The 26,455-nt window shown below is 42.6% G+C and overlaps 1 protein-coding gene across 2 annotated transcripts in view; it reads right to left on the bottom strand.

Annotated features, from left to right (window-relative positions):
* nebl (nebulette) overlaps positions 1–26,455 on the bottom strand; it is a 219,615-nt gene that overhangs the window by 169,250 nt on the left and 23,910 nt on the right. For both annotated transcript variants that reach the window (XM_034189488.1, XM_034189579.1), the window contains exon 3: positions 5,227–5,311. In XM_034189488.1, the coding sequence (XP_034045379.1) occupies positions 5,227–5,311 (85 nt within the window). The remainder of the gene's footprint in view (positions 1–5,226; positions 5,312–26,455) is intronic.

Here is a 26,455-nt window from a genome sequence, read left to right as displayed (position 1 = left end):
CTTTTGCAAAGTTACACACCAATTTAATGTTAATTTTAGTGACCTCTGATTGGCGTAACCGGGTGTCATTACTGCCGACGTGAATTACAATCTTACCAAATTTACGCTTAGCCTTAGCCAGCAGTTTCAAATTTCCTTCAATGTCGCCTGCTCTGGACCCCGGAAGACAATTGACTATGGTTGCTGGTGTCACTAACTTCACATTTCGCAAAACAGAGTCGCCAATAACCAGAGTTTGATCCTCGGCGGGTGTGTCGTCGAGTGGGGAAAAACGGTTAGAGATGTGAACGGGTTAGCGGTGTACACGGGGCTTCTGTTTAGGACTACGCTTCCTCCTCACAGTCACCCAGTCGGCCTGCTTTCCCGGCTGCTCGGGATCTGCCAGAGGGAAACTAACGGCGGCTAAGCTACCTTGGTCCGCACCGACTACAGGGGCCTGGCTAGCTGTAGAATTTTCCACGGTGCAGAGCTGAGTCTCCAATTCGCCCAGCCTGGCCTCCAAAGCTACGAATAAGCTACACTTATTACAAGTACCGTTACTGCTAAAGGAGGCCGAGGAATAACTAAACATTTCACACCCAGAGCAGAAAAGTGCGGGAGAGACAGGAGAAGCCGCCATGCTAAATCGGCTAAGAGCTAGTAGCTGCGCTAAGCTAGCGGATTCCTAAAAACACGCAAAGTGAATAATGTGTAAATAATTTAGAAGTGATTCAGCAGAAGGAGTGCTTTAGTTAAGGCACGTGAAGATTACACTGGGAAACAAATCGTAATCTAGATAACTAGATCAATCTAGTTATCTAGATTGTAATCTAGTTATCTAGTAATCTAGATCAATCCAAAAGGTTGGAGATTGGCCTATAATTAGCTAAGATAGCTGGGTCAAGTGATGGCTTTTTAAGTAATGGTTTAATTACTGCCACCTTAAAAGCCTGTGGTACATAGCCAACTAATAAAGATAGATTGATCATATTTAAGATCGAAGCATTAATTAATGGTAGGGCTTCCTTGAGCAGCCTGGTAGGAATGGGGTCTAATAGACATGTTGATGGTTTGGAGGAAGTAACTAATGAAAATAACTCAGACAGAACAATCGGAGAGAAAGAGTCTAACCAAATACCAGCATCACTGAAAGCAGCCAAAGATAACGATACGTCTTTGGAATGGTTATGAGTAATTTTTTCTCTAATAGTTAAAATTTTATTAGCAAAGAAAGTCATGAAGTCATTACTAGTTAAAGTTAAAGGAATACTCGGCTCAATAGAGCTCTGACTCTTTGTCAGCCTGGCTACAGTGCTGAAAAGAAACCTGGGGTTGTTCTTATTTTCTTCAGTTAGTGATGAGTAGTAAGATGTCCTAGCTTTATGGAGGGCTTTTTTATAGAGCAACAGACTCTTTTTCCAGGCTAAGTGAAGATCTTCTAAATTAGTGAGACGCCATTTCCTCTCCAACCTACGGGTTATCTGCTTTAAGCTGCGAGTTTGTGAGTTATACCACGGAGTCAGGCACTTCTGATTTAAAGCTCTCTTTTTCAGAGGAGCTACAGCATCCAAAGTTGTCTTCAATGAGGATGTAAAACTATTGACGAGATACTCTATCTCACTTACAGAGTTTAGGTAGCTAGTCTGCACTGTGTTAGTATATGGCATTAGAGAACATAAAGAAGGAATCATATCCTTAAACCTAGTTACAGCGCTTTCTGAAAGACTTCTAGTGTAATGAAACTTATTCCCCACTGCTGGGTAGTCCATTAAAGTAAATGTAAATGTTATTAATCTGAACTGTTTTATTTTAACTCTATTGCTTTAATGTACAGAGGCATTTTTTTTTAACAAAAACAGTGTCACTGTCCAAATACTTATGGACCTGACCGTGTTATCATAGTAGCTTCAACAAGATGTTTGTGGATTTTCTTAAAACTTGCTAGTTTGTGGTCAGGTTTTGCACAGCAGTTTCTTCTCAAACCCGGGGGAGCTGGTGCTTAACAGCTGAAGCGGATTTACATGAAACTGTTATAGCAAGCAGACAGCCCCCTCTGCTGGCCAAAATAAAAAATGCAAAACTTTTGTCTGGTCTTTGTAGTCTGTTTTTAATTCACAGTTAAAAATGGGGATACTTTTAGCCAATGATAGCGACAGAAAACCTCCCGTGAAAAAGGGGACATCTGGCCATCTTAGCATCCGCTGCCTGTGCTAGCATAGACAGCATCCGCTGCAGTAGACTGAATAGTTAGCATGTAGCTGGCATGAAAATTAGCCTGTTTAACTCATTTGTGAACAAATAGCTTGCTTATATGTTAATCAGGTCTGTGAGTGATTTTATTAAGTAGTTCGTGTTGTCGCTGTGATGTCAGATATTTGTGTGCGGCGTTTAGCCGACAGCGACATCACGACATGAAGAATAACAAAGGACAGAATGAATAAATGTGCCTGTAAATCTGGAGTCTCCACATGACAACCTGGTGCTAAAAGTCATTTTATGGGGGCAGATTGGGACGTGGACACACCGCGGAAAACAGCACGTTGTCTTCTACAGACTGCTGAGGGGACGTCTGTCCTTTTGTCCTGCAGTGAAGACATATGGTGGTGAATCACCACTTGTTTCTATCAGTGTGTGTGTGTGTGTGTGTGTGTGTGAGGAAAATATTCAGTCTGACTCATCCTGGGTTCAGGAAGCAGAGCTCTGCGTGTATCACACCCCACATGCCACTGCTCGTTTTCATCTGCATGTGATGCCACAGGGGCAGAGCTTTGAGCCACGCGCTTCTCTGCCAAACAGCAGAGGTTGAGTCGCTCCTGTGCCGCGCAGTCGTCTCAGTGCCAACGGTGTTAAGTTGTTTTTCAGTCCAGTTCTATTTGGAGGCCGTAGTTCTGCGCAAATGTTGCTCACGTTGGAGAACAAGAACTTCCAGATAGAGATGGACGAACCCGAGCACAGAATGTCTGGAGACTGGGAGGACACTCACAGGCGAAGACAAGGAACTATTTAAAGACAAGACTCTGAAAGGACCCCAAGAGTCCTCAGGCACAGCCCAAAATCCAAACAACGTGAACAAATCCAAAGACTGGAAAGGAAACAGAGAGGCAGAGGTCAAGGTCAAGGTCAAGGTCATGAAAAATATGCTTAAAACGAGCCCATACTCTGCACTAATCCACGGCGTTCCGGGCAAACTGATGAGCGATGCTTTTCTGCAGACGACTTTACAAAGTCAGTTCAGTGATTATGACCTTTGACCTTTTGACTCCAACACCAGTAGGCTTCTTGTGGTCACTATGTGTACGACTACATTAAGTAACCACTGTAACTCAGTCACAAATGAAATGTCATGTGAATGACTGAACGATGACCCGCAAACAGAGACATCATTGTTACTGTTGCTAAGCAACAGGCCACACTTACATACATACAACCCCTGGCAAAAATTATGGAATCACCCTGTAAATTTTCATCCCCCAAATTAACACCTGCATCAAATCAGATCTGCTCATTGACATTGACCCTATGCCATGACATTGACCCTATGTGTCTTTTTGCAAGGAATGTTTTTGCAGTTTTTGCTCTATGGCAAGATGCATTGTCATCTTGAAAAATGATTTCATCATCCCCAAACATCCTTTCAGTTGTCCAAAATATCAACATAAACTTGTGCATTTATTGATGATGTAATGACAGCCATCTCCCCAGTGCCTTTACCTGACATGCAGCCCCATATCATCAATGACTGTGGAAATTTACATGTTCTCTTCAGGCAGTCATCTTTATAAATCTCATTGGAACAGCACCAAACAAAAGTTCCAGCATCATCACCTTGCCCAATGCAGATTCGAGATTCATCACTGAATATGACTTTCATCCAGTCATCCACAGTCCACGATTGCTTTTCCTTAGCCCATTGTAACCTTGTTTTTTTCTGTTTAGGTGTTAATGATGCCTTTCGTTTAGCTTTTCTGTATGTAAATCCCATTTCCTTTAGGCGGTTTCTTACAGTTCGGTCACAGATGTTGACTCCAGTTTCCTCCCATTCGTTCCTCATTTGTTTTGTTGTGCATTTTTGATTTTTGAGACATATTGCTTTAAGTTTTCTGTCTTGACGCTTTGATGTCTTCCTTGGTCTACCAGTATGTTTGCCTTTAACAACCTTCCCATGTTGTTTGTATTTGGTCCAGAGTTTAGACACAGCTGACTGTGAACAACCAACATCTTTTGCAACATTGCGTGATGATTTACCCTCTTTTAAGAGTTTGATAATCCTCTCCTTTGTTTCAATTGACACCTCTCGTGTTGGAGCCATGATTCATGTCAGTCCACTTGGTGCAACAGCTCTCCAAGGTGTGTTTAGATGCAGACTAACAAGCAGATCTGATATGATGCAGGTGTTAATTTGGGGGATGAAAATTTACAGGGTGATTCCATAATTTTTTCCTCAGAATTGAGTGATTCCATATTTTTTTCCTCTGCTTGGTCTAAAAAAGTAACCGTTACTGACTGCCACAATCTTTTTTTCTTGATTTCTTATAGTGTTTCTTAAAGCCAGAAAGTTGCCATTTGAAATGACTTTAGTTTTGTGTCATGTCTGTGATCTGCTTTTTTTCTACAAAATTAAACAACTGAATGAACATCCTCCGAGGCCGGTGATTCCATAATTTTTGCCAGGGGTTGTATACGTAAAAACATACATCTGACTGCAACCAAGGAAGGAAGGAAGGATGGAAGGAAGAAAGTGGGACACTGTGTGTGTGTGGGGGGGGGGGGTTGTTAGTTACTGTTGCTAAGCAACAGGCCAGTCATATGAAGACACAACGACATACATTTGACTCTTATATATAAGATTTGGCGTGCTATTCCCGCATTGTTGCAAAGCCGCGCTGACGTCTTTAAACATGGCGGCGTGTCACACAGAGTACCGTATTCTTGGCATTTCAGATTAACATTATGTGTTTAGATTTATTTATTTTTTTGGTTATTTGAGGCTGTGATGATGTTTTGTAAAGCAGCTGCTCTGAAGTCATGGCGCTGCTGCAGTGGAGTCTGTGCGGCGTCACATGGTGGCCGGGGCACTTCCCGGGCCAAATGGGGAAGAACATTTCCAGTTTGTGAAGGTGGAAACGGCACCAATGAGTGAAGAGAACAGGAACCTGAATTTGTCTGTATGTGGTGGTTAAAAACCAGAAGGATCATTAAAGCAGGTTATGACGGCGGGATGTGACGTCGGCACACATAGAGGCTCACCTGGCTCTGCAGCTCACTCTGTTGTCTCAGTCTCAGGTTCTCCGGTGTGTCTGTCACGATGGTGAACGACGTCTTGGGGTAATGTCTGAAAAGATGTCACAGAATCATCAGGAAAAGTTTAAGATTCAATAATATCAATCAATCAACTTTTTTTTTATATAGCACCAAATCACAACAAACAGTTGCCCCAAGGCGCAATAATATGTAACGTGGCAGAAGAATGAACTCTAATGAGGACTTCCAGGCTTCTTGTCATGTTTCAACTCCAGTGAAGCCTGAAGTTCTGATCTATAAGTGGCAACTGTTTTCATGCCTTTTACAAATATTTTCTTTTTTCTTTAAACCTGCAGTTTGAGAAAAGGTGAAAAATAGGTTCAATTTCTGAGTGTGACCTTGACGTGACACTAGAGGACAGTGTGGTGTTTGAGAGTCGTTCTGTTTGTTTTTGGACGCTGACATCACGTCGGCTCACACCGTCTTCATCCCTGAACGTCACAGCTTCAACTTGAGAAATGCTGGTGACAGAATGTTTTATAAATCCTGCTCATGTGCTTTTTTGATATTTACACAGATTGGACTGAATCCTTCTTCTTACTTCTTATCTGCTCATCAGTAAAACCTGCTGAGGTGATCGATTGTGAGGAAAAGATGCACCAGTTTCACCCATCATGGGATGGGTGAAACTGCTTTAACTAGTAATGACTTCATGACTTTCTTTGCTAATAAAATTTTAACTATTAGAGAAAAAATTACTCATAACCATCCCAAAGACGTATCGTTATCTTTGGCTGCTTTCAGTGATGCCGGTATTTGGTTAGACTCTTTCTCTCCGATTGTTCTGTCTGAGTTATTTTCATTAGTTACTTCATCCAAACCATCAACATGTTTATTAGACCCCATTCCTACCAGGCTGCTCAAGGAAGCCCTACCATTAATTAATGCTTCGATCTTAAATATGATCAATCTATCTTTGTTAGTTGGCTATGTACCACAGGCTTTTAAGGTGGCAGTAATTAAACCATTACTTAAAAAGCCATCACTTGACCCAGCTATCTTAGCTAATTATAGGCCAATCTCCAACCTTCCTTTTCTCTCAAAAATTCTTGAAAGGGTAGTTGTAAAACAGCTAACTGATCTTCTGCAGAGGAATGGTCTATTTGAAGAGTTTCAGTCAGGTTTTAGAATTCATCATAGTACAGAAACAGCATTAGTGAAGGTTACAAATGATCTTCTTATGGCCTCAGGACAGTGGACTCATCTCTGTGCTTGTTCTGTTAGACCTCAGTGCTGCTTTTGATACTGTTGACCATAAAAATTTATTACAGAGATTAGAGCATGCCATAGGTATTAAAGGCACTGCGCTGCGGCGGTTTGAATCATATTTATCTAATAGATTACAATTTGTTCATGTAAATGAGGAATCTTCTTCACAGACTAAGGTTAATTATGGAGTTCCACAAGGTTCTGTGCTAGGACCAATTTTATTCACTTTATACATGCTTCCCTTAGGCAGTATTATTAGACGGTATTGCTTAAATTTTCATTGTTACGCAGATGATACCCAGCTTTATCTATCCATGAAGCCAGAGGACACACACCAATTAGCTAAACTGCAGGATTGTCTTACAGACATAAAGACATGGATGACCTCTAATTTCCTGCTTTTAACTCAGATAAAACTGAAGTTATTGTACTTGGCCCCACAAATCTTAGAAACATGGTGTCTAACCAGATCCTTACTCTGGATGGCATTACCCTGACCTCTAGTAATACTGTGAGAAATCTTGGAGTCATTTTTGATCAGGATATGTCATTCAAAGCGCATATTAAACAAATATGTAGGACTGCTTTTTTGCATTTGCGCAATATCTCTAAAATTAGAAAGGTCTTGTCTCAGAGTGATGCTGAAAAACTAATTCATGCATTTATTTCCTCTAGGCTGGACTATTGTAATTCATTATTATCAGGTTGTCCTAAAAGTACCCTGAAAAGCCTTCAGTTAATTCAAAATGCTGCAGCTAGAGTACTAACGGGGACTAGAAGGAGAGAGCATATCTCACCCATATTGGCCTCTCTTCATTGGCTTCTTGTTAATTCTAGAATAGAATTTAAAATTCTTCTTCTTACTTCAAAGGTTTTGAATAATCAGGTCCTTATCTTAGGGACCTCATAGTACCATATCACCCCAATAGAGCGCTTCGCTCTCAGACTGCAGGCTTACTTGTAGTTCCTAGGGTTTGTAAGACTAGAATGGGAGGCAGATCCTTCAGCTTTCAGGCTCCTCTCCTGTGGAACCAGCTCCCAATTCAGATCAGGGAGAGAGACACCCTCTCTACTTTTAAGATTAGGCTTAAAACTTTCCTTTTTGCTAAAGCTTATAGTTAGGGCTGGATCAGGTGACCCTGAACCATCCCTTAGTTATGCTGCTATAGACTTAGACTGCTGGGGGGTTCCCATGATGCACTGAGTGTTTCTTTCTCTTTTTGCTCTGTATGCACCACTCTGCATTTAATCATTAGTGATTGATCTCTGCTCCCCTCCACAGCATGTCTTTTTCCTGGTTCTCTCCCCTCAGCCCCAACCAGTCCCAGCAGAAGACTGCCCCTCCCTGAGCCTGGTTCTGCTGGAGGTTTCTTCCTGTTAAAAGGGAGTTTTTCCTTCCCACTGTCGCCAAGTGCTTGCTCACAGGGGGTCGTTTTGACCGTTGGGGTTTTTATGTAATTATTGTATGGCCTTGCCTTACAATATAAAGCACCTTGGGGCAACTGTCTGTTGTGATTTGGCGCTATATAAATAAAATGAAAAATAAAAAAAATGGGACCTTGCTGCCCACCCCGGTCTGATCAGTCCAAAGGATGACCAGTTTCTTCCCAGGAAGGACTTAGTCATGGTCTTTATCTAATTTCATTCTATTTTTGGAGGGAGTATGAACCCTAATGTACATATTTGACATCATTAGATCAGAGGTCAGTGACCCTGCACCTGGAGGTCACCTGTCCTGCATGTTTTCCATGTAAACCTGCAGCAAACACAACTGCTTACTGTATTTTCCAGAGCACAAGTCTTTTTTTTTTACTCATTTTGGGAAGTCTTGCAACTTATATTCTGAAGTGACTTATGTATGAAAAAATACTGCATGATCATCTATGGCCACACGATGGCAGTGTTTACATGCATGAGAAGCTGCTGCTGTGATTCACACTCAGCAGCAGCAGAATGAAGCAGCTCTGAATGTTTAAAAAATGTCTTAAGAGGAGGAGTTCCATTAATAAAACATGATCTCTATCTGAAAGACCAACACTCTGGAATAAAAAGAAGAACTATAACGTTGACTCAGCACAACACTAATTTGTACTGTGTGAGAACTAGAACAGTAACGCCAACTTAGCCAAGTCTTATCTTTTACAAATACCTTAAGAGTTTTTAAAAGTTTATCTCATGTATGATCGTCTGTTCAGTTGTCAAAAGAAGCAGATTGAAGTCACTTTGTTTCTTGTTGCATGATGTGTGTTGCTAATGTAAATGTGACTTCCAGTCCGGGAAATACAATCGTTAAGTCTGGCGTTTACAAGCTTTTGACTGGCTGAGCACACCTGAAGTCATGTGATGACTTCTTGCACTCAAACTGTGGATTTGGCTGATGGAACCATAATCGTAGATTAACTCAGTCAACAAACTGAGAAAAAAAGGTGTTTTTTTTTAAATCTCAAGATGGTCATCATAATGACGTTCAGGAAAAAAAAAAAAGATCACCTTCTGTAATCTTCAAAAACACCTGGGAATTATTTATAAATCTGTGACAGTTCCTAGTCTTCCAAAAAACTGACCAAGGACTTCATCTTGGACCAAATCAAACATAACTATACAAATACTCCAGTGACACCCCCCCCCCCCCCCCACACACACACACACATCCCCTAATGACATCAACTGAAGGAAGTGACAGGGTGAATTTATTTTGTAGTATGTGGGTATCTGATGAACCTGTCTGGTCTTGTGCCGTATCAAACCCGCGATCGGTCACAGGAGTCTTTGTGCAAATGAAAGGTTGCTTCCAAACTGTTGCTGCCTCAGCAGCTTGCGGCGCTGCTCAGCGTCTGTGGTGTTGTGAGACTCCGGCCGTGCGTCACTGCTGCTGAGACCGCTCGCTAAATTCCACAGTGACATTACAGACAATGCTAAATCTAAATCTGTCGGCGCTGCGCCCACGCACCGCTTCTGGAGGAAGTTTAGCAACTTACAGTGACACAAACTCCAACCTTCATTCATGTGCACCTTTAATATCACTGACATGAACAAACAGCCACTTTAACCTGATGTGCAAAACTCTACATGCCTTTGGTTTGATTGATTGTCTGCATCTTTTTTTAACTTATGAACCTTCACAAGTTACTTCCAATAATTTTGTCAATCAGATGACTGCACAGTGAGACACACACACACACTCTCTCTCTCTCTCTCTCTCTCTCGGTTTAGAAACAGTTATTTTCATTATGAGTTACTTAGTTCATATTTTCCTCAGTTAATAGAATAAAATATCAGATACCATAATATCATTTAAACATGTTTGTTGTTTGTTTGTTTGTTTGGTCTCCTCCTCCTCACAAGTCATTTGTACAACTTCCATTGTAGATATGTGGATGAACATTGGCCATTAAGGTCAAAGGTCAAAGTTACTGGGGCCAAAGGTCAAAATGTTCCAAACCTTAATCGCTGGGGTTGAGGTCATTGGGTCAGAAGTCAAAATTTAACATTTTCCCTCCAATTACTCCAAACTTTTCACACATATGGATACGGGTTCTGATCAGTGTTGCCCAAGTAACTGAAAAGTTACTTTATTATTTACTTTATGCAGTTACATTTTACAGTTACTTCACTAGCAGCTGTGGACAACTTGTCAGCAGCTGCTGAATGTAACTAATACAGTAACTAGTATCTAACTTGGTTATTTCTAAGATTGAGTAAACAGCAAAGTAACTAATAGTTACTTTGCTAAAACAGAAAGACTCAGTCTTTCTGTTTTATTTTATTTTACTAGATCTTATTTTACATTTTATTTATTTTTACTAGATCTTGTTCTACTTCTTCCTTTAATTCTATGTATTTTATATATCTTATTTTGTTTTATTGTGTGTTTTTATGTATGACTATGTTTGTATTTTAGTGTTGTCTTTTTTGTGCTGATGAGCCGAAGACAATTTTCCACCTCGTTGGACAATAAAGAATTATTCTATTCTATTAGTAATATTACTTATTAGTTATAAATTGTCGGCAGCTGCTAATAAAGTAACTGCATAAAGTAACTAAAAAAGTAACTAATAAAGTAACTTTTCAAAGTAACTGTGGCAACACTGCTTCTGGCAAGGTCAAATTTGCCAAAGGTCAATCATTGGGAGCAAGGTCATGTCTGTCTGTTGGTGGGTGTCAAAATCCAACCCCTCCTTCCCGTTGTGACACCTGGGTAACAGATCAAGTAGGGCGGGAGTATTCAACTGGTTCCAGAAAGGACCGAGAGGGGGCAGGTTTTCTTTGCAACCACCGACTCCAGCAGGTGATTTCACTGATTAAGAACATCATAAGAACGTTAGAAAGAAATCATTGGTCTCCCTCTGCCTTCTGGAATCAGTTGAATACCCCTGAAGTAAGGAGTTGCCCCCTGGGGTGTAATATGGTGCAGACCTCGTGGCCACCATGGCAACCATGAAGGCCCAATAGGAACTCTGAACATGAAACGGCTCTGGTGAAGCAAGAAGTCCTCAACAGGGGACCAGCTGGATAAGGTGGTGGCTTGTCTCCCAACGGCTGTGAAGGTGGATGAAGGCGGCAGCAGGTCCTCAAACCAAAATCGTTTGGGATTTCCTAGCCATTGGACCAGCCTAAGGATCTATCAAGGACCGTGTGTTTGTCAGCGTGCAACGACATTCCCACATTAACCAAACCCATGCACAGGTGTCTCCAACACTGGATGTAGAATTCCACCATCCCAACCAGGAATCAACCAACAGACTGTCTTCCTCACCACCGAGGGATTCCCACAACTAAACTTGGTATGTGAGTGAACGTGGACCCAACAATTTCCCTGACCCTACGGTCAGATTAGCTACAAATGTGGGCGGCAAGCAGTTTGTCGCTTAATGGGCGTTCCTGGGGCATAGCTAGCTCGCGGTTACTTGGGTTAATGTGCATCATGTTTAATGATAGATTATAAAGGCTGGAAAAACCCAACACTGTCACTATCAGTTTTTACTTCCTGGTTGAGTGTTTTAATGCAGTGATGTCCAAAGTATTCCAGAAAGGGCCAAGAGGTCACTTTGAGGAGATGAGATGAGTAGTTCATCAGTGAAATCACCTGCTGGAGTCAGTGGCTGCAAAGAAAACCTGCCCCCTCTCTGCCCTTTCTGGAATACTTTGGACACCTCTGGTTTAACAGGAACAAAGTTTCCTTGATTTATTTGAGTCTAATGTCTTTCAGTGACATTTCTGTGCTAATTAATTAGCACTCTAACATCTCCATAAGATGTCTTGTAAATCACAGCAGAGGTGTTATCTGGTCACAACAACAGTGTTTTCATTTTAGGAGTGTTTATTTCTACGGAAGCGTAATGCATTCACTGGATAAAAAAAAATTAGACCGCTGATCTTGTAATTACAAGAAAATATCTCAGAATAACGAGAAAAGATCAGGTGTCTAAATTGTTTATATATATATATATATATATATATATATATATATATATATATATATATATATATATACACACACAGTGGTGGGCACAGATAACCAAAAAATTAACTTCGATAACAGATAATCAGATAACTGGAAAGTTATCTTCGATAAAGATAAAACAATAAACCACCCAAAAATGTATCGGAAGCTACAGATAACCGATAACAGATAAATTTCAATATTGTCTCTGGAACATTTGCAACTATGAGCAAAACAAATTTAAGTTTTAATGCCACAATAACTTCTACTAATATTATAAGTAACAACAGACCCACACACTGAGACCACACTTTTGTCTTTGAACATTCTGCCCCTGCTGGAAGCTCTTGTTTACTACAGAGCTCCCAACACAGAGGCACCCTGAGAGCAGCCCTGTCAGGGAGGGCAGGTGGCAGGCACCTGAATTGTCAGGACCCAAAATGCAAACTCTCTGACTACAACCCCTGGCAAAAATTATGGAATCACCGGCCTCAGAGGATGTTCATTCTGTTGTTTAATTTTGTAGAAAAAAAAGCAGATCACAGACATGACACAAAACTAAAGTCATTTCAAATGGCAACTTTCTGGCTTTAAGAAACACTATAAGAAATCAAGAAAAAAAGATTATGGCAGTCAGTAACGGTTACTTTTTTAGACCAAGCAGAGGAAAAAAATATGGACTCACTCAATTCTGAGGAATAAATTATGGAATCACCCTGTAAATTTTCATCCCCAAAACTAACACCTGCATCAAATCACATCTGCTCGTTGACATTGACCCTATGTGTCTTTTTGCAAGGAATGTTTTCACAGTTTTTGCTCTATGGCAAGATGCATTATCATCTTGAAAATGATTTCATCATCCTTAAACATCAGAAAAGTGTCCAAAATATCAACATAAACTTGTGCATTTATTGATGATGTAATGACAGCCATCTCCCCAGTGCCTTTACATGACATGCAGCCCCATATCATCAATGACTGTGGAAATTTACATGTTGTCTTCAGGCAGTCATCTTTATAAATCTCATTGGAACGGCACCAAACAAAAGTTCCAGCATCATCACCTTGCCCAATGCAGATTCGAGATTCATCACTGAATATGACTTTCATCCAGTCATCCACAGTCCACGATTGCTTTTCCTTAGCCCATTGTAACCTTGTTTTTTTTTCTGTTTAGGTGTTAATGATGGCTTTCGTTTAGCTTTTCTGTATGTAAATCCCATTTCCTTTAGGCGGTTTCTTACAGTTCGGTCATAGACAACTCCAGTTTCCTCCCATTCGTTCCTCATTTGTTTTGTTGTGCATTTTCGATTTTTGAGACATATTGCTTTAAGTTTTCTGTCTTGAGGCTTTGATGTCTTCCTTGGTCTACCAGTATGTTTGCCTTTAACAACCTTCCCATGTTGTTTGTATTTGGTCCAGAGTTTAGACACAGCTGACTGTGAACAACCATCTTTTGCAACATTGCGTGATGATTTACCCTCTTTTAAGAGTTTGATAATCCTCTCCTTTGTTTCAATTAACATCTCTCGTGTTGGAGCCATGATTCATGTCAGTCCACTTGGTGCAACAGCTCTCCAAGGTGTGATCACTCCTTTTTAGATGCAGACTAACAAGCAGATGTGATTTGATGCAGGTGTTAGTTTTGGGGATGAAAATTTACAGGGTGATTCCATAATTTATTCCTCAGAATTGAGTGAGTCCATATTGTTTTCCTCTGCTTGGTCTAAAAAAGTAACCGTTACTGACTGCCACGATCTTTTTTTCTTGATTTCTTATAGTGCTTCTTAAAGCCAGAAAGTTGCCATTTGAAATGACTTTAGTTTTGTGTCATGTCTGTGATCTGCTTTTTTTCTACAAAATTAAACAACTGAATGAACATCCTCTGAGGCCGGTGATTCCATAATTTTTGCCAGGAGTTGTAGGTGTGGATGTTGAAGAAATCATGGTCTTTAATACAGGGTTCAATGGCACGAGCAGACATAGACATCATGGGCAAGGCAAAAGGCGCAGTCAAAAAACACAAAGCAGGGTCTGGATACACAGCGAATCAAAAACAGGACTAGAAACAGAGCTGGTAAGCGTGCAAAGACAACAAACGAGCAAGGGTGTGGTGGCTGGGTGGAGATTAAATAAGACACGTGTTAACAAGGTGCACCTGAGGAACAATCAAGAAGGGGTGTGGCTAGTGAACGAAGATACTACATTGTGCAAGACAGTGAGGGAGGACAACACAAGGTGGAGTGAAGAAAAGTGTCAAGAGTGTGACTAAATGAAAACACAAAGCAGACAGAGTTAAAGTGAGAGACAGGGACACATAGCAGGTGCAGAGAGAACTTAATCAACTGGCTGTGAGAGATGAAGACAGGAATGCAGGTGCAGGATGTGGAGTGAAACAGAAATAAGTACAAAGCTACAATTGAATATAATATTACTGAACAGGAATCAGGCATGAACATGAGAACTGGACTAAACATGAACTGGCGAGAGACTTAACAGGACAGAAAAGCAGGCCGGAGATAAACTAGATAACACAGCTCAGAGAATAATAAGAAATTAAACACCATGACAAAACTAAACTGGAACTGGCAGACAAACTCCTGACAAAGTGCAAACAGAAATGAGAACAGCAAAAATAGGCAAACGATAACTAAATGATAACACACACCGTTAGAATGGAACTGAGACATGGCTAAAGTATTAAAGTAACAAGGAAAGAAAGTGACAAAGCAAACAGAACTGAGAATAACCATAAGATGAAAATAATATAACTAGTGAATCAAAACACGAACCAAGTGACAAGAAAAACAAGACAGAACATAATGAAAATAATTACTAATAAATGAAAGCCGCAGCAAACAGGAAACCATAAAAAGGGGAAAAATAAGGGCTCAGCGCCCTGACCTGGCCCAATCGCTGACAAGCCCTAAAGCCAGCTCTCTATCAATTACAACACTCCGGTCAGGCGGAGGTCTTGAAAAATAAAGTCATACTGACTTATGGTTTTGATTTATAAATAACATTAATACCGATAGAATAACTCCATTAATGTCAATTCTGTCATTTGTACAAAGTTAAAATATAGGATATATCTTTTAAAGTTGAATAATGCACTAATTCTGAGGTTTTGTAACAAACAGACAAATCGCAAAGGATTCTGGGTAAAAGTGCCTCTGCTAAACACTGATTGGTTCAGTCATTCATTATGTAAACCAACACGTTAATGTGACGTCTGCCATGTGTTGGTGTTCATTTTTTATTTGTAAAAACAGGCATTTTTACGGAGCCCTGGAAGTGTCATCGCAAAATGTTTTGCATGTGAAGAGAATGTGTGTACGTTTTATGATGTTGTAAAACGTGCTTTACACTGTGCGAGATGATTTTTCATGCAGGAATTTTTTGGACTGAGTTTCAGGTTAATCGCGCGTCCTGCATCGTGTAGTGTACATGGAGTAACAAGCTGCGCTTAACATCTCAGGACCACCTCCTGATCACCGATCGTATGGTCCAATGAAAATCAAACCTGTTTGATATCATTCTGGTCGGCCATTGTGAGGGTATCCTGCTGCTGAAAAGCTATAAGCATCCAACTGCTCACACTGTGCCTGTGCCGTTGTCATATTTTGCGCTTCATAATGCGCCACACATTTTCAGTGGGCGACAGGTCTGGACTGCAGGCAGGCCAGTCTAGTACCCGCACTCTTTTACTATGAAGCCATGCTGTTGTAACACGTGCAGAATGTGGCTTGACATTGTCTTACTGAAATAAGCAGGGACGTCCCTGAAAAAGACGTTGCTTGGGTGGCAGCATGTGTTGCTCCAAAACCTGGATGTACCTTTCAGCACTGATGGTGCCATCACAGATGTGTAAGTTGTCCATGCCATGGCCACTAACACACCCCCATACCATCACAGATGCTGGCTTTTGAACTTTGTGCTGGTAACAATATAAATGGACTTTTTCCTCTTTTGTCTGGAGGACACGACGTCCATGATTTCCAAACACAATTTGAAAAATGGCCTTTTCAGACCACAGCACACTTTTCCACTTTGTATCTGTCCGTTTCAAATGAGCTCGGGCCCAGAGAAGGGGGCAGCATTTCTGGATGTTGTTGATGTTTGGCTTTCGCTTTGCATGGCAGAGTTTTAACTTGCACTTGTAGATGTAGCGACGAACTGTGTTAACTGACAATGGTTTTCTGAAGTGTTCCTGAGCCCACATGGTAAGATCCTTTACACAATGATGTGGGTTTTTAATGCAGTGCTACCTGAGGGATCAAAGGTCACAGCCATTCAATGTTGGTTTTCGGCCTTGCCACTTACGTGTAGAACGTTCTCTAGATTCTCTGAATCTTCTGATTATATTGTGGACTGTAGATGATGGAATCCCGAAATTCCTTGTAATTGAATGTTGAGAAACATTGTTCTTAAACTGCTGGACTATTTTTTTCAAGCAGTTGTTCACAAAGTGATGATCCTCGCCCTATCTGAGATTTTGGGGGATGCTACTTTTATACCCAATCATGACACTCACAATTGGTGTCCTCAGTTCCCAAACACTTATTGAGTGTTGTTAGAAGGAAAGGTGATGTAACACAGTGGTAAACATACCACTGTCCCAGCTTTGCACAAAAACAATAAAGTTTATTAGTTTAAACATTAAATATCTTGTCCCAACTTCATTGGAATTGGGGTTGTAATAATAATAATAATTGTATTCATATAATACTCAACAGAAACAATCACAATATCACAAATTAATTAAAAGTAAAATAATTTAAAATAAATTACACCAAAACACTAAACCATAAACATTAATACACATTAATATTTCACTGAAAAAAGGAAAATTTGATCAACTAAAAAAAAAACCACTATAATTTGTTGCACCTGTATTTATTATTTTTTTCTCAAAGCATAGTTATAATATGGTTGAAACCTTAAATTATAAATACACTTTGAGAGAAACTAATAAATTTAGGTGAAACAAATTTCAACAAATTTTTTTAAATTCGTCTAAGTTTCACTTTTTCAGTGTTGATCTGTGAGACGGCTGATTGCTAACTAACATTAAACCCTTCCACCGTGAATAATCCACATTTGCTCCAAACTGTCCTGACCTAAACAGTTTTGACCTTGAGTTTGGCCTCTCAAGGTCAAAGGTCATGTGAGCAACAGAAATGCAATATATGACTTAATTTTAGAGTCTGCTGGTAACCAAAGTCGTCTCTAACCAGTTCCTTGTTATAGTCCAGTAAATATTCCTGATGTATAAACGGCAGGGTCAAAATGATGACCTTGACCTTTTAACCAGTTTTTCTCAAAATTAAATCACTTTGTCTGCAGCTGACCCTCAGTCATTCCAACAGGTTTTGGCACACACCATTGTTTTGGCTTTTTTGTTATTTAATTTTTGTCACATTGTAGAGTTTAGTTTTCACTGTGAGTTTGAAGAACATTTTAATATGAAGATGCATGATTTTGATGTCATTTAAAAAAATCAGGGGTGTACAAACATTTGGCAGCACTGAACATAACTGCACGTGCAGGATAACGTGGAATCTGGGCACAAAAACCTCTTTCTGCTGATTTCGATGTGAATTGAGAAACAGGTGTCAGATCTGATTTGACAAAATTTTATAGACTCTTGAAAAAAAATACATTTTGTTCAACTGAATATGGTGAAATCTGATTATTTAATGGAGATTATAACTTGGAAACATCAGGAGCTCTGTGTGTGTGTGTGTGTGTGTGTGTGTGTGTGTGTGTGTGTGTGTGTGTGTGTGTGTGTGTGTGTGTGTGTGTGTGTGTGTGTGTGTGTGTGTGTGTGTGCGCGTGTGCGTGTGTGTTCCTCCATGAGGAACTAGATCTGTGTCAGGAAGGACAGCTGGTGTAAAATTTGTGCCAAATCCAAGTGCAGATCCCAACGGGATCCGCTGTGGCGATCCCGCAAAACTGGGACAAGCCGAAGGACAAACAACAACAAGTTAGAAATGTGGATTTTGATATTAAACAGAATATGGTTTAATATATTGTATTGGGTTTTTACTGTATAATCTTTGAAGTATGAGAGGTATTACAGTGTAATACCTTAAAACAGATTTGACACTATTGTAGAAGTTGTCTTTTGATGAAAAGACGAGCCGAAACTTCTCTCATTAAGACTCCTTGAGTCGAGTTTATTAACAGACTACCAACATGTCACCGTAAGAATATATGAACTACAAACATGGCGCCGCGCGTTAACAGAAAGGCAGGCAAAAAAAGAGCACGTCACCCGAACTCTTAAAGGGACCGCTCCTATTATATGAATCACATGGCACCTAACAGAATACTCATAAGAAAGTGAATTATGCCGTCAGTGTTGAGAGCACTACACATGCCCCCTCAGAATTCACTTTAACAGGACACCTGAACATAAAAAGAAAAGAAGGAGAGAAAACAAATGTATCAACGGCGTGGGGGGCGAATCAAACGTCCAGTGCGACTCCGCCGTATGGGAGAAGGCGGAACCGCCCATTCAGTAGCTGTCTGCGGGGCTCCCCTGCGGCATGGTCGAGGGGCAGGGGGAACAGGCAAAGGGGGCCTAGTCAGAGGCCGTCCTCGTTTCGGGGGTTGCGCCAACTCAACTGGCGTGGCCAGATCTAGGTGAGCTGACTTAAGGCGGTCCACAGAAATACGCTCCGGTTTGCCCCCAATGTCTACCACAAAGTGCTTGTTCCCAGTTTCCACGACACGGAAAGGGCCCTCGTAAGGCGGGCGGAGAGGTCCGTGGTGACCATCTGCTCGAATGAAAACATAGCCAGCAGACTGTAGGCTACTGGGGACGTGAGAGTTCGGCAAACCGTGACAGGAAGTAGGAAGTGGAGCAAACAGCCTGGCATTATCCAACAGGCTGGAGCACTGGAATGTGGCTGATCAAGGGGCCATGGTGTTAGGGATGAAATCCCCGGGGACCCGTAATGGCTGACCATAGACCAGCTCTGCGGAGGATGCGCGAAGGTCTTCCTTCGGTGCTGTCCTGATGCCCAGCATGACCCATGGGAGCTTGTCAGACCAGGAACTGTCCTTCAGGCTAGCACGCAGGGAGGCTTTCATCGATCTGTGAAAACGTTCGCAGAGGCCATTACTCTGGGGGTGGTAGGCCGTGGTGCGGTGGAGTTTAACTCCCAAGCTACCTGTGACAGCGTTCCAAAGGTCAGAGGTAAATTGAACGCCCCGGTCCGAGGAAATGTTTGATGGGGTGCCAAAACGGCACACCCAGGTGCCAATAAATGCCCGTGCCACATCAGCCGATGTTATAGATGACAGTGGAACAGCCTCTGCCCACCGTGTGGTCCTGTCGACCATAGTGAGTAGATGAGTGTAACCCTGGGAGGGCGGAAGCGGGCCAACGAGGTCGATGTTGACGTGGTCGAAACGTCGTTCCGGCACTCGAAACTGTTCCAGTGGCGCTTTGGTGTGGCGGTGTACTTTGGCACGTTGGCATGCTACACAGGTGTTCGCCCAGTCTCTCACGTCCTTTTTGAGACCATGCCACACAAACTTGGCTGCCACCAGCCGTTGTGAGGCCTTGGTTCCAGGGTGTGAGAGGCCATGGATGGCGTCAAAAACGGGTCGCCTCCACTTCGCAGGCACAACCGGCCTAGGAGAGCCCATGGAGACGTCGCAAAGCAGAGTGGTGCCAGCGCCGCCAAATTCCACATCCTGCAGCTGCAGCCCAGTAACGGATGAACGGCAAACCTGCACGTCCGGGTCTGTGGCCTGCTCTGCTGCCATGCTGTCATAGTCCAGGCCAAGGTGGACCGCCCCCGCAACAGCACGGGAGAGGCAATCTGCGACATGGTTGTGCTTTCCAGAAAGGTGTGCAATGTCCGTTGTGAACTCCGAAATGTAAGTCAGCTGTCGCTGTTGCCTGCCCGACCATGGCTGAGTGACTTTGGCCATGGCGAAAGTCAGAGGCTTGTGGTCCACAAAAATGGTGAACTAGCGTCCCTCCAGCAGTGAACGAAAGTGTCGGATGGCGAGGTACACCCCAAGTAGCTCCCGATCGAAGGTGCTATACCTCCGTTCACTGGGACGCAACTGCCTGCTGAAAAAGGCGAGAGGCTGCCAGGCATTATCCACCCACTGCTCGTAAACCGCACCGACTGCATAGTCTGAGTGCGATTGGAGCGGAGGTGGAGGGATGGGCCAACATGGTGGCTTTAGCCAGGGCTGTCTTAGCGTCCACAAAAGCCTTGTCTCTTTCCGGGCTCCAGCCCACAGTGTGCTTAGGCTTGCCGCCTTTCAGAGCCTCGTACAAGGGCTGCATGATTTGGGCGGCCCTGGGGAGAAAACGGTGGTAGAAGTTAACCATGCCTAGGAACTCCTGTAAGGCTTTGACAGTGAGTGGGCATGGGAAAGTGGTGATGGCCTCCACTTTTGATGGAAGAGGAACGACCCCGTCCTTTGTGACTCTGTGCCCCAGAAAGTCTATGGTGGACAGGCCGAACTGGCACTTGGCTGAATTGATGATGAGCCCGTGCTCGGCAAGTCGCTCGAACAGAGTGCGTAAGTGCGAAAGGTGCTCTGAAGGTGATGAACTGGCCACCAGGATGTCGTCAAGGTACACAGACACGAAAGGCAGATCCCGTAACACGAAGTCCATGAGCCGCTGGAAAGTTTGAGCAGCATTCTTGAGGCCAAACGGGGTGCGCAGGAACTCAAACAAACCAAACGGCATGATCACAGCTGTTTTTGGGATGTCGAGAGGGTGTACGGGCACTTGATGGTATCCTCTGATCAGGTCTACTTTTGAAAAAATGACCTTACCAGCCAGGTGCGCTGAAAAATCCTGGATGTGCGGTACTGGATAGCGGTCAGGCGTTGTCGCATCGTTGAGCCGTCGGTAGTCCCCGCAAGGGCGCCAGACCCCCCCCCCCGGCTTGGGGACGAGGTGCAGGGAGGAGGCCCAAGGACTGTTGGAGCGACGAACAATCCCCAGGCGCTCCATGGACTTGAACTCTGTCTTGGCCACGGTAAGCTTGTTCGGCTCGAGGCGTCGAGCGCGGGCATATACAGGTGGGCCAGTGGTGTCAATGTGATGCTCGACACCGTGCTTGGCCGTGGAAGAGGAGAAAGTGGGCTGTGTGAGTGCTGGGAACTCGGCGAGCAGACGCTGGAAACTGTCCGTGACAGAGAGCAGGCTGGAGAAGTGCAGTGCATCGGAGTCGTTGAAGAAGCATGCATACGAACAGAAAGTGACGGCGTCGATCAAGCGCTGATTTTTAACGTCCACCAACAGTCCATATGCACACAAAAAGTCTGACCCTAAGAGGGGAACAGCTACTTTGGCAGTCACAAAGTCCCAGCTAAAGCGTTGGCCCCCAAAACACAGTTCAACATGCCTTGTGCCGTACGTACGGATGGGGCTACCATTGGCGGCTTCCATGGGGGCCGTGGGTGTCAGCTACCACGTCCACCTGGGAAGCAGGCAGTAGACTCCGCTGTGCCCCTGTGTCGCAGAGGAAACGTCGGCCAGAGACGGAGTCATGGATGAAGAGCAGCCTGCCGGCATGGCCGACGCTCACGGCTACTAGTGAGCGCCGGCCGTGGCGTTTCCCACTCCACTGAAGCTGCATGGAGATTGCCATCGTTTGGCCTTGGGGCCAAACCTGGCATGGTAGAAGCACACACCTGAAAACCGTTGCCGACGCGGGGCTGCTGCTGCGATGAGTATATGATCATCCGGTATCTCTGATACAACACCAGCAGGGAGAAGGGCAGCTGCGCAGGGTTGCTGACTTGCCAGGAAACACTTGTCAGCCTCAGCAGCCAGTGCTCTGCAATCAGTGCTGGCGGTGTTGGCCAAAGCAGCTCTCACATGAGCAGGCAGTTGGCGTAGGAAAAGGTGGAGGAAAAGGAAATCTGGCTTGTTGTCGCCAAGCAGGTCAAGCATTCTGTCCATTAGCTCTGAAGGCTTGCTGTCACCGAGCCCTTGAAGACCGAAAAGCCTATTGGCCCTCTCAGCGTCGGACAGTTCGAATGTTCGAAGTAAGTATTCCTTCAGAGTTTCATACTTGTCCGTCAGAGGAGGACTTTTAAGAAGGCTCACCACTCTTGATGCCGTAGAACTTCCGAGGGCAGATACTACGTAGTAGTATTTAGTTTCATCAGAGGAGATCTGACGGAAGGCAAACTGTGCTTCAGTCTGAGCAAACCAGGCCGAAGCAGAAGATTCCCAGAATTCGGGGAGCTTGAGAGACACAGCGTTGGCCGTCATGACTATCTGGATACGTCCAGCAGACAAACGTCGGGGTCACCAGTGTAGAAGTTGTCTTTTGATGAAAAGACGAGCCGAAACTTCTCTCATTAAGACTCCTTGAGTCGAGTTTATTAACAGACTACCAACATGTCGCCGTAAGAATATATGGACTACAAACATGGCGCCGCGCGCCAACAGAAAGGCAGGCAAAAAAAGAGCACGTCACCCGAACTCTTAAAGGGACCGCTCCTATTATATGAATCACATGGCACCTAACAGAATACTCATAAGAAAGTGAATTATGCCGTCAGTGTTGAGAGCACTACACTATTCTCAAATAAATTCACTAAATTGCCAGATAAGATGCCAAATTACAGAACAAACCTTCCAATTTGGCAACAATGGAATTAAAGTGATGTAACTTTTTCCTTTATTTTACTTCTATTGAGCTGAGTATTCCATTAACTTTAACTAGTAATGACTTCATGACTTTCTTTGCTAACAAAATTTTAACTATTAGAGAAAAAATTACTCATAACCATCCCAAAGACGTATCGTTATCTTTGGCTGCTTTCAGTGATGCCGGTATTTGGTTAGACTCTTTCTCTCCGATTGTTCTGTCTGAGTTATTTTCATTAGTTACTTCATCCAAACCATCAACATGTTTATTAGACCCCATTCCTACCAGGCTGCTCAAGGAAGCCCTACCATTATTTAATTCTTCGATCTTAAATATGATCAATCTGTCTTTGTTAGTTGGCTATGTACCACAGGCTTTTAAGGTGGCAGTAATTAAACTATTACTTAAAAAGTCATCACTTGACCCAGCTATCTTAGCTAATTATAGGCCAATCTCCAACCTTCCTTTTCTCTCAAAAATTCTTGAAAGGGTAGTTGTAAAACAGCTAACTGATCATCTGCAGAGGAATGGTCTATTTGAAGAGTTTCAGTCAGGTTTTAGAATTCATCATAGTACAGAAACAGCATTAGTGAAGGTTACAAATGATCTTCTTATGGCCTCGGACAGTGGACTCATCTCTGTGCTTGTTCTGTTAGACCTCAGTGCTGCTTTTGATACTGTTGACCATAAAATTTTATTACAGAGATTAGAGCATGCCATAGGTATTAAAGGCACTGCGCTGCGGTGGTTTGAATCATATTTGTCTAATAGACTACAATTTGTTCATGTAAATGGGGAATCTTCTTCACAGACTAAGGTTAATTATGGAGTTCCACAAGGTTCTGTGCTAGGACCAATTTTATTCACTTTATACATGCTTCCCTTAGGCAGTATTATTAGACGGTATTGCTTAAATTTTCATTGTTACACAGATGATACCCAGCTTTATCTATCCATGAAGCCAGAGGACACACACCAATTAGCTAAACTGCAGGATTGTCTTACAGACATAAAGACATGGATGACCTCTAATTTCCTGCTTTTAAACTCAGATAAAACTGAAGTTATTGTACTTGGCCCCACAAATCTTAGAAACATGGTGTCTAACCAGATCCTTACTCTGGATGGCATTACCCTGACCTCTAGTAATACTGTGAGAAATCTTGGAGTCATTTTTGATCAGGATATGTCATTCAAAGCGCATATTAAACAAATATGTAGGACTGCTTTTTTGCATTTACGCAATATCTCTAAAATCAGAAAGGTCTTGTCTCAGAGTGATGCTGAAAAACTAATTCATGCATTTATTTCCTCTAGGCTGGACTATTGTAATTCATTATTATCAGGTTGTCCTAAAAGTTCCCTAAAAAGCCTTCAGTTAATTCAAAATGCTGCAGCTAGAGTACTGACGGGGACTAGAAGGAGAGAGCATATCTCACCCATATTGGCCTCTCTTCATTGGCTTCCTGTTAATTCTAGAATAGAATTTAAAATTCTTCCCATGATGCATTGTTTCTTTCTCCTTTTGCTCTGTATGCACCACTCTGCATTTAATCATTAGTGATCGATCTCTGCTCCCCTCCACAGCATGTCTTTTTCCTGGTTCTCTGCCTCAGCCCCAACCAGTCCCAGCAGAAGACTGCCCCTCCCTGAGCCTGGTTCTGCTGGAGGTTTCTTCCTGTTAAAAGGGAGTTTTTCCTTCCCACTGTAGCCAAGTGCTTGCTCACAGGGGGTCGTTTTGACCGTTGGGGTTTTACATAGTTATTGTATGGCCTTGCCTTACAATATAAAGCGCCTTGGGGCAACTGTTTGTTGTGATTTGGCGCTATATAAAAAAATTGATTGATTGATTGACTTCACAGCTACCAAATGCCATCAAAATAAAATAAATAAAAATTTTATTTAGAGCCCGACCGATATGGATTTTTTGAGGCCGATGCCGATAATGATATTTGGATGAAAAAATGCCAATAATCGATAAATCGGCTGATTTGCCGACAGCTGATAAATCAGCCGATACTTTTTTAATTAATAAAATGTTCTTTTTGGACCCTTAACAAAAAAGGTATGAGCTAAAAGCTGAAGCTTTGTCCTCATACTGATTAATTTTATAACAGAGAAGAATTTTCAAGTTCAAAAAAATGCAGAAATGCAATTGGAGCAGTTAGGGGGCTGTTCAAACAAGCCAACTAGTAAGATATCACTCCTGAAAACAATCTTTGCCATATCACGTGAGGTAAATCTGCCGTACGATTGGATTTTGGAAAACCATGTGACGGAGAACCAATTCCGATTGGACACTCACATTGCGCATGTCATCACACATCTTCTATGAGGAGTACCAAGATGGCCGATGGTGGATCGAAAGTCCGCGGAGTTAACTTTTCAGCAAAAAAAAAAAGAGTAAGTTTCTATCTCATATCATTAAAAAGTTATTTACAATTCGGCCCCAGAGGGTTAATGGCAAATGGCAGTAATTCCCAGAACCCTTCCGGATGACCAGTGAATCTGAATGTTTCAACCTCTTAGCAGTAAACTAAAGTCTTTCATGTTAGAAATGAGGTCTACACAACGTGGGCTTAATAAAAAGCGTGACTGATGCAATGAAGCACATTTGACACATTACTACATAAACTGAGCTAATTAATCTGAGTTGAACTGAAACAGGAGAAATGTGGGGTGAATGTAATCGCAAAGTTTTTACAAACAACATTCTTATAAACTTACTTGTATGCTTTTGTCAGCCGATCAGTGCAGTGTAACGGCGAACTACGGGGGGCGGTGATGAACACAATTAAGCAGGGGTGTAAGCAGCTCTCAGTTGAATGGAGCCAGAGCTCAATCTACTGGACAAACTGTGCAAGGACATTTTACATTGCCAACACAAACATTATTTCAGTAACTGTTCTGTTTATGAGAAATTATTGGCGTTCTATCGGCAAAATTTCGGCCGATAGTGAGTACTTTGAAAAGGGCTTATATCAGCCGATAATATCGGCTGGCTGATATATCGGTCGGGCTCTAATTTTATTTAATACATTTATATAGCCCCAAATCACAACCTAAGTCGCCTCACAAAAATAACATTAATAAATAAAATAACATTAATAAATAAAATAAAAATTAAATACATTTGCTCTGAAGCCTGATTGTGACAAAACTATTTAAACTATTCTGACATCCATGTCTTTATCTGGATCCACTACAAAACTGGATGGGTTCTATTTCTGTCCCGGCACAAAGCTTTAATTAAGTTTTATGATGATGAGTTTGCATCCTGAGTTGGTTTCTGTAGGAAGTAAAACCTTAACGAGCTGGAAACAGGTTTCATTACTTCAAACTGCCCATCCTGCTCCAAAAGAAATGTGATCAACAGAATGAAGACAAATAAAGAGACACCCAGTGAACCGGGTGTGTGGAGCATGTAGTCCAGTGGGGCAGGCGTTCTGCTACTAGTACGTAGGCACGGGTTCAATTCCCAGTCATGCCATGTGAAATGTGTACTGGTCCCCTGTGATGGATTGGCGTCTTGTCCAGGGTGACTCACTGCAGAATCACTGCAGAAATCTGGAGATGAACACCGGCACCAGCGGGTGTCAGGGCTCCCAGCTAGAACCTCAGGCCCCCCGGATGCCCATTGACTGGATTTCAGTCTTTGATTTCCAGGAAGCTGTCAGTGATGTGTGGAATCTTTGAAACTGTTCTTGGCTACAAGGGACAGAGTGGACGGAACCGATCCCGGTCAGCGGGCTTCAGCTGTCTGTTAAAGCCGCCACACAGACGCGGTCGGTGTCGGGACGGACCAGGGTCACCCAGGCCAGTTCGGTCTGTGTAAAGTATCCCACAGAGCTGCTCTTTGTCTCAAAGCTTTGGA

The sequence above is a fragment of the Thalassophryne amazonica genome, chromosome 1 (genome assembly GCF_902500255.1).
Source record: "Thalassophryne amazonica chromosome 1, fThaAma1.1, whole genome shotgun sequence".
NCBI classification, from domain to species: domain Eukaryota; kingdom Metazoa; phylum Chordata; class Actinopteri; order Batrachoidiformes; family Batrachoididae; genus Thalassophryne; species Thalassophryne amazonica.
This window is presented reverse-complemented; position numbering and strand designations above follow the sequence as displayed.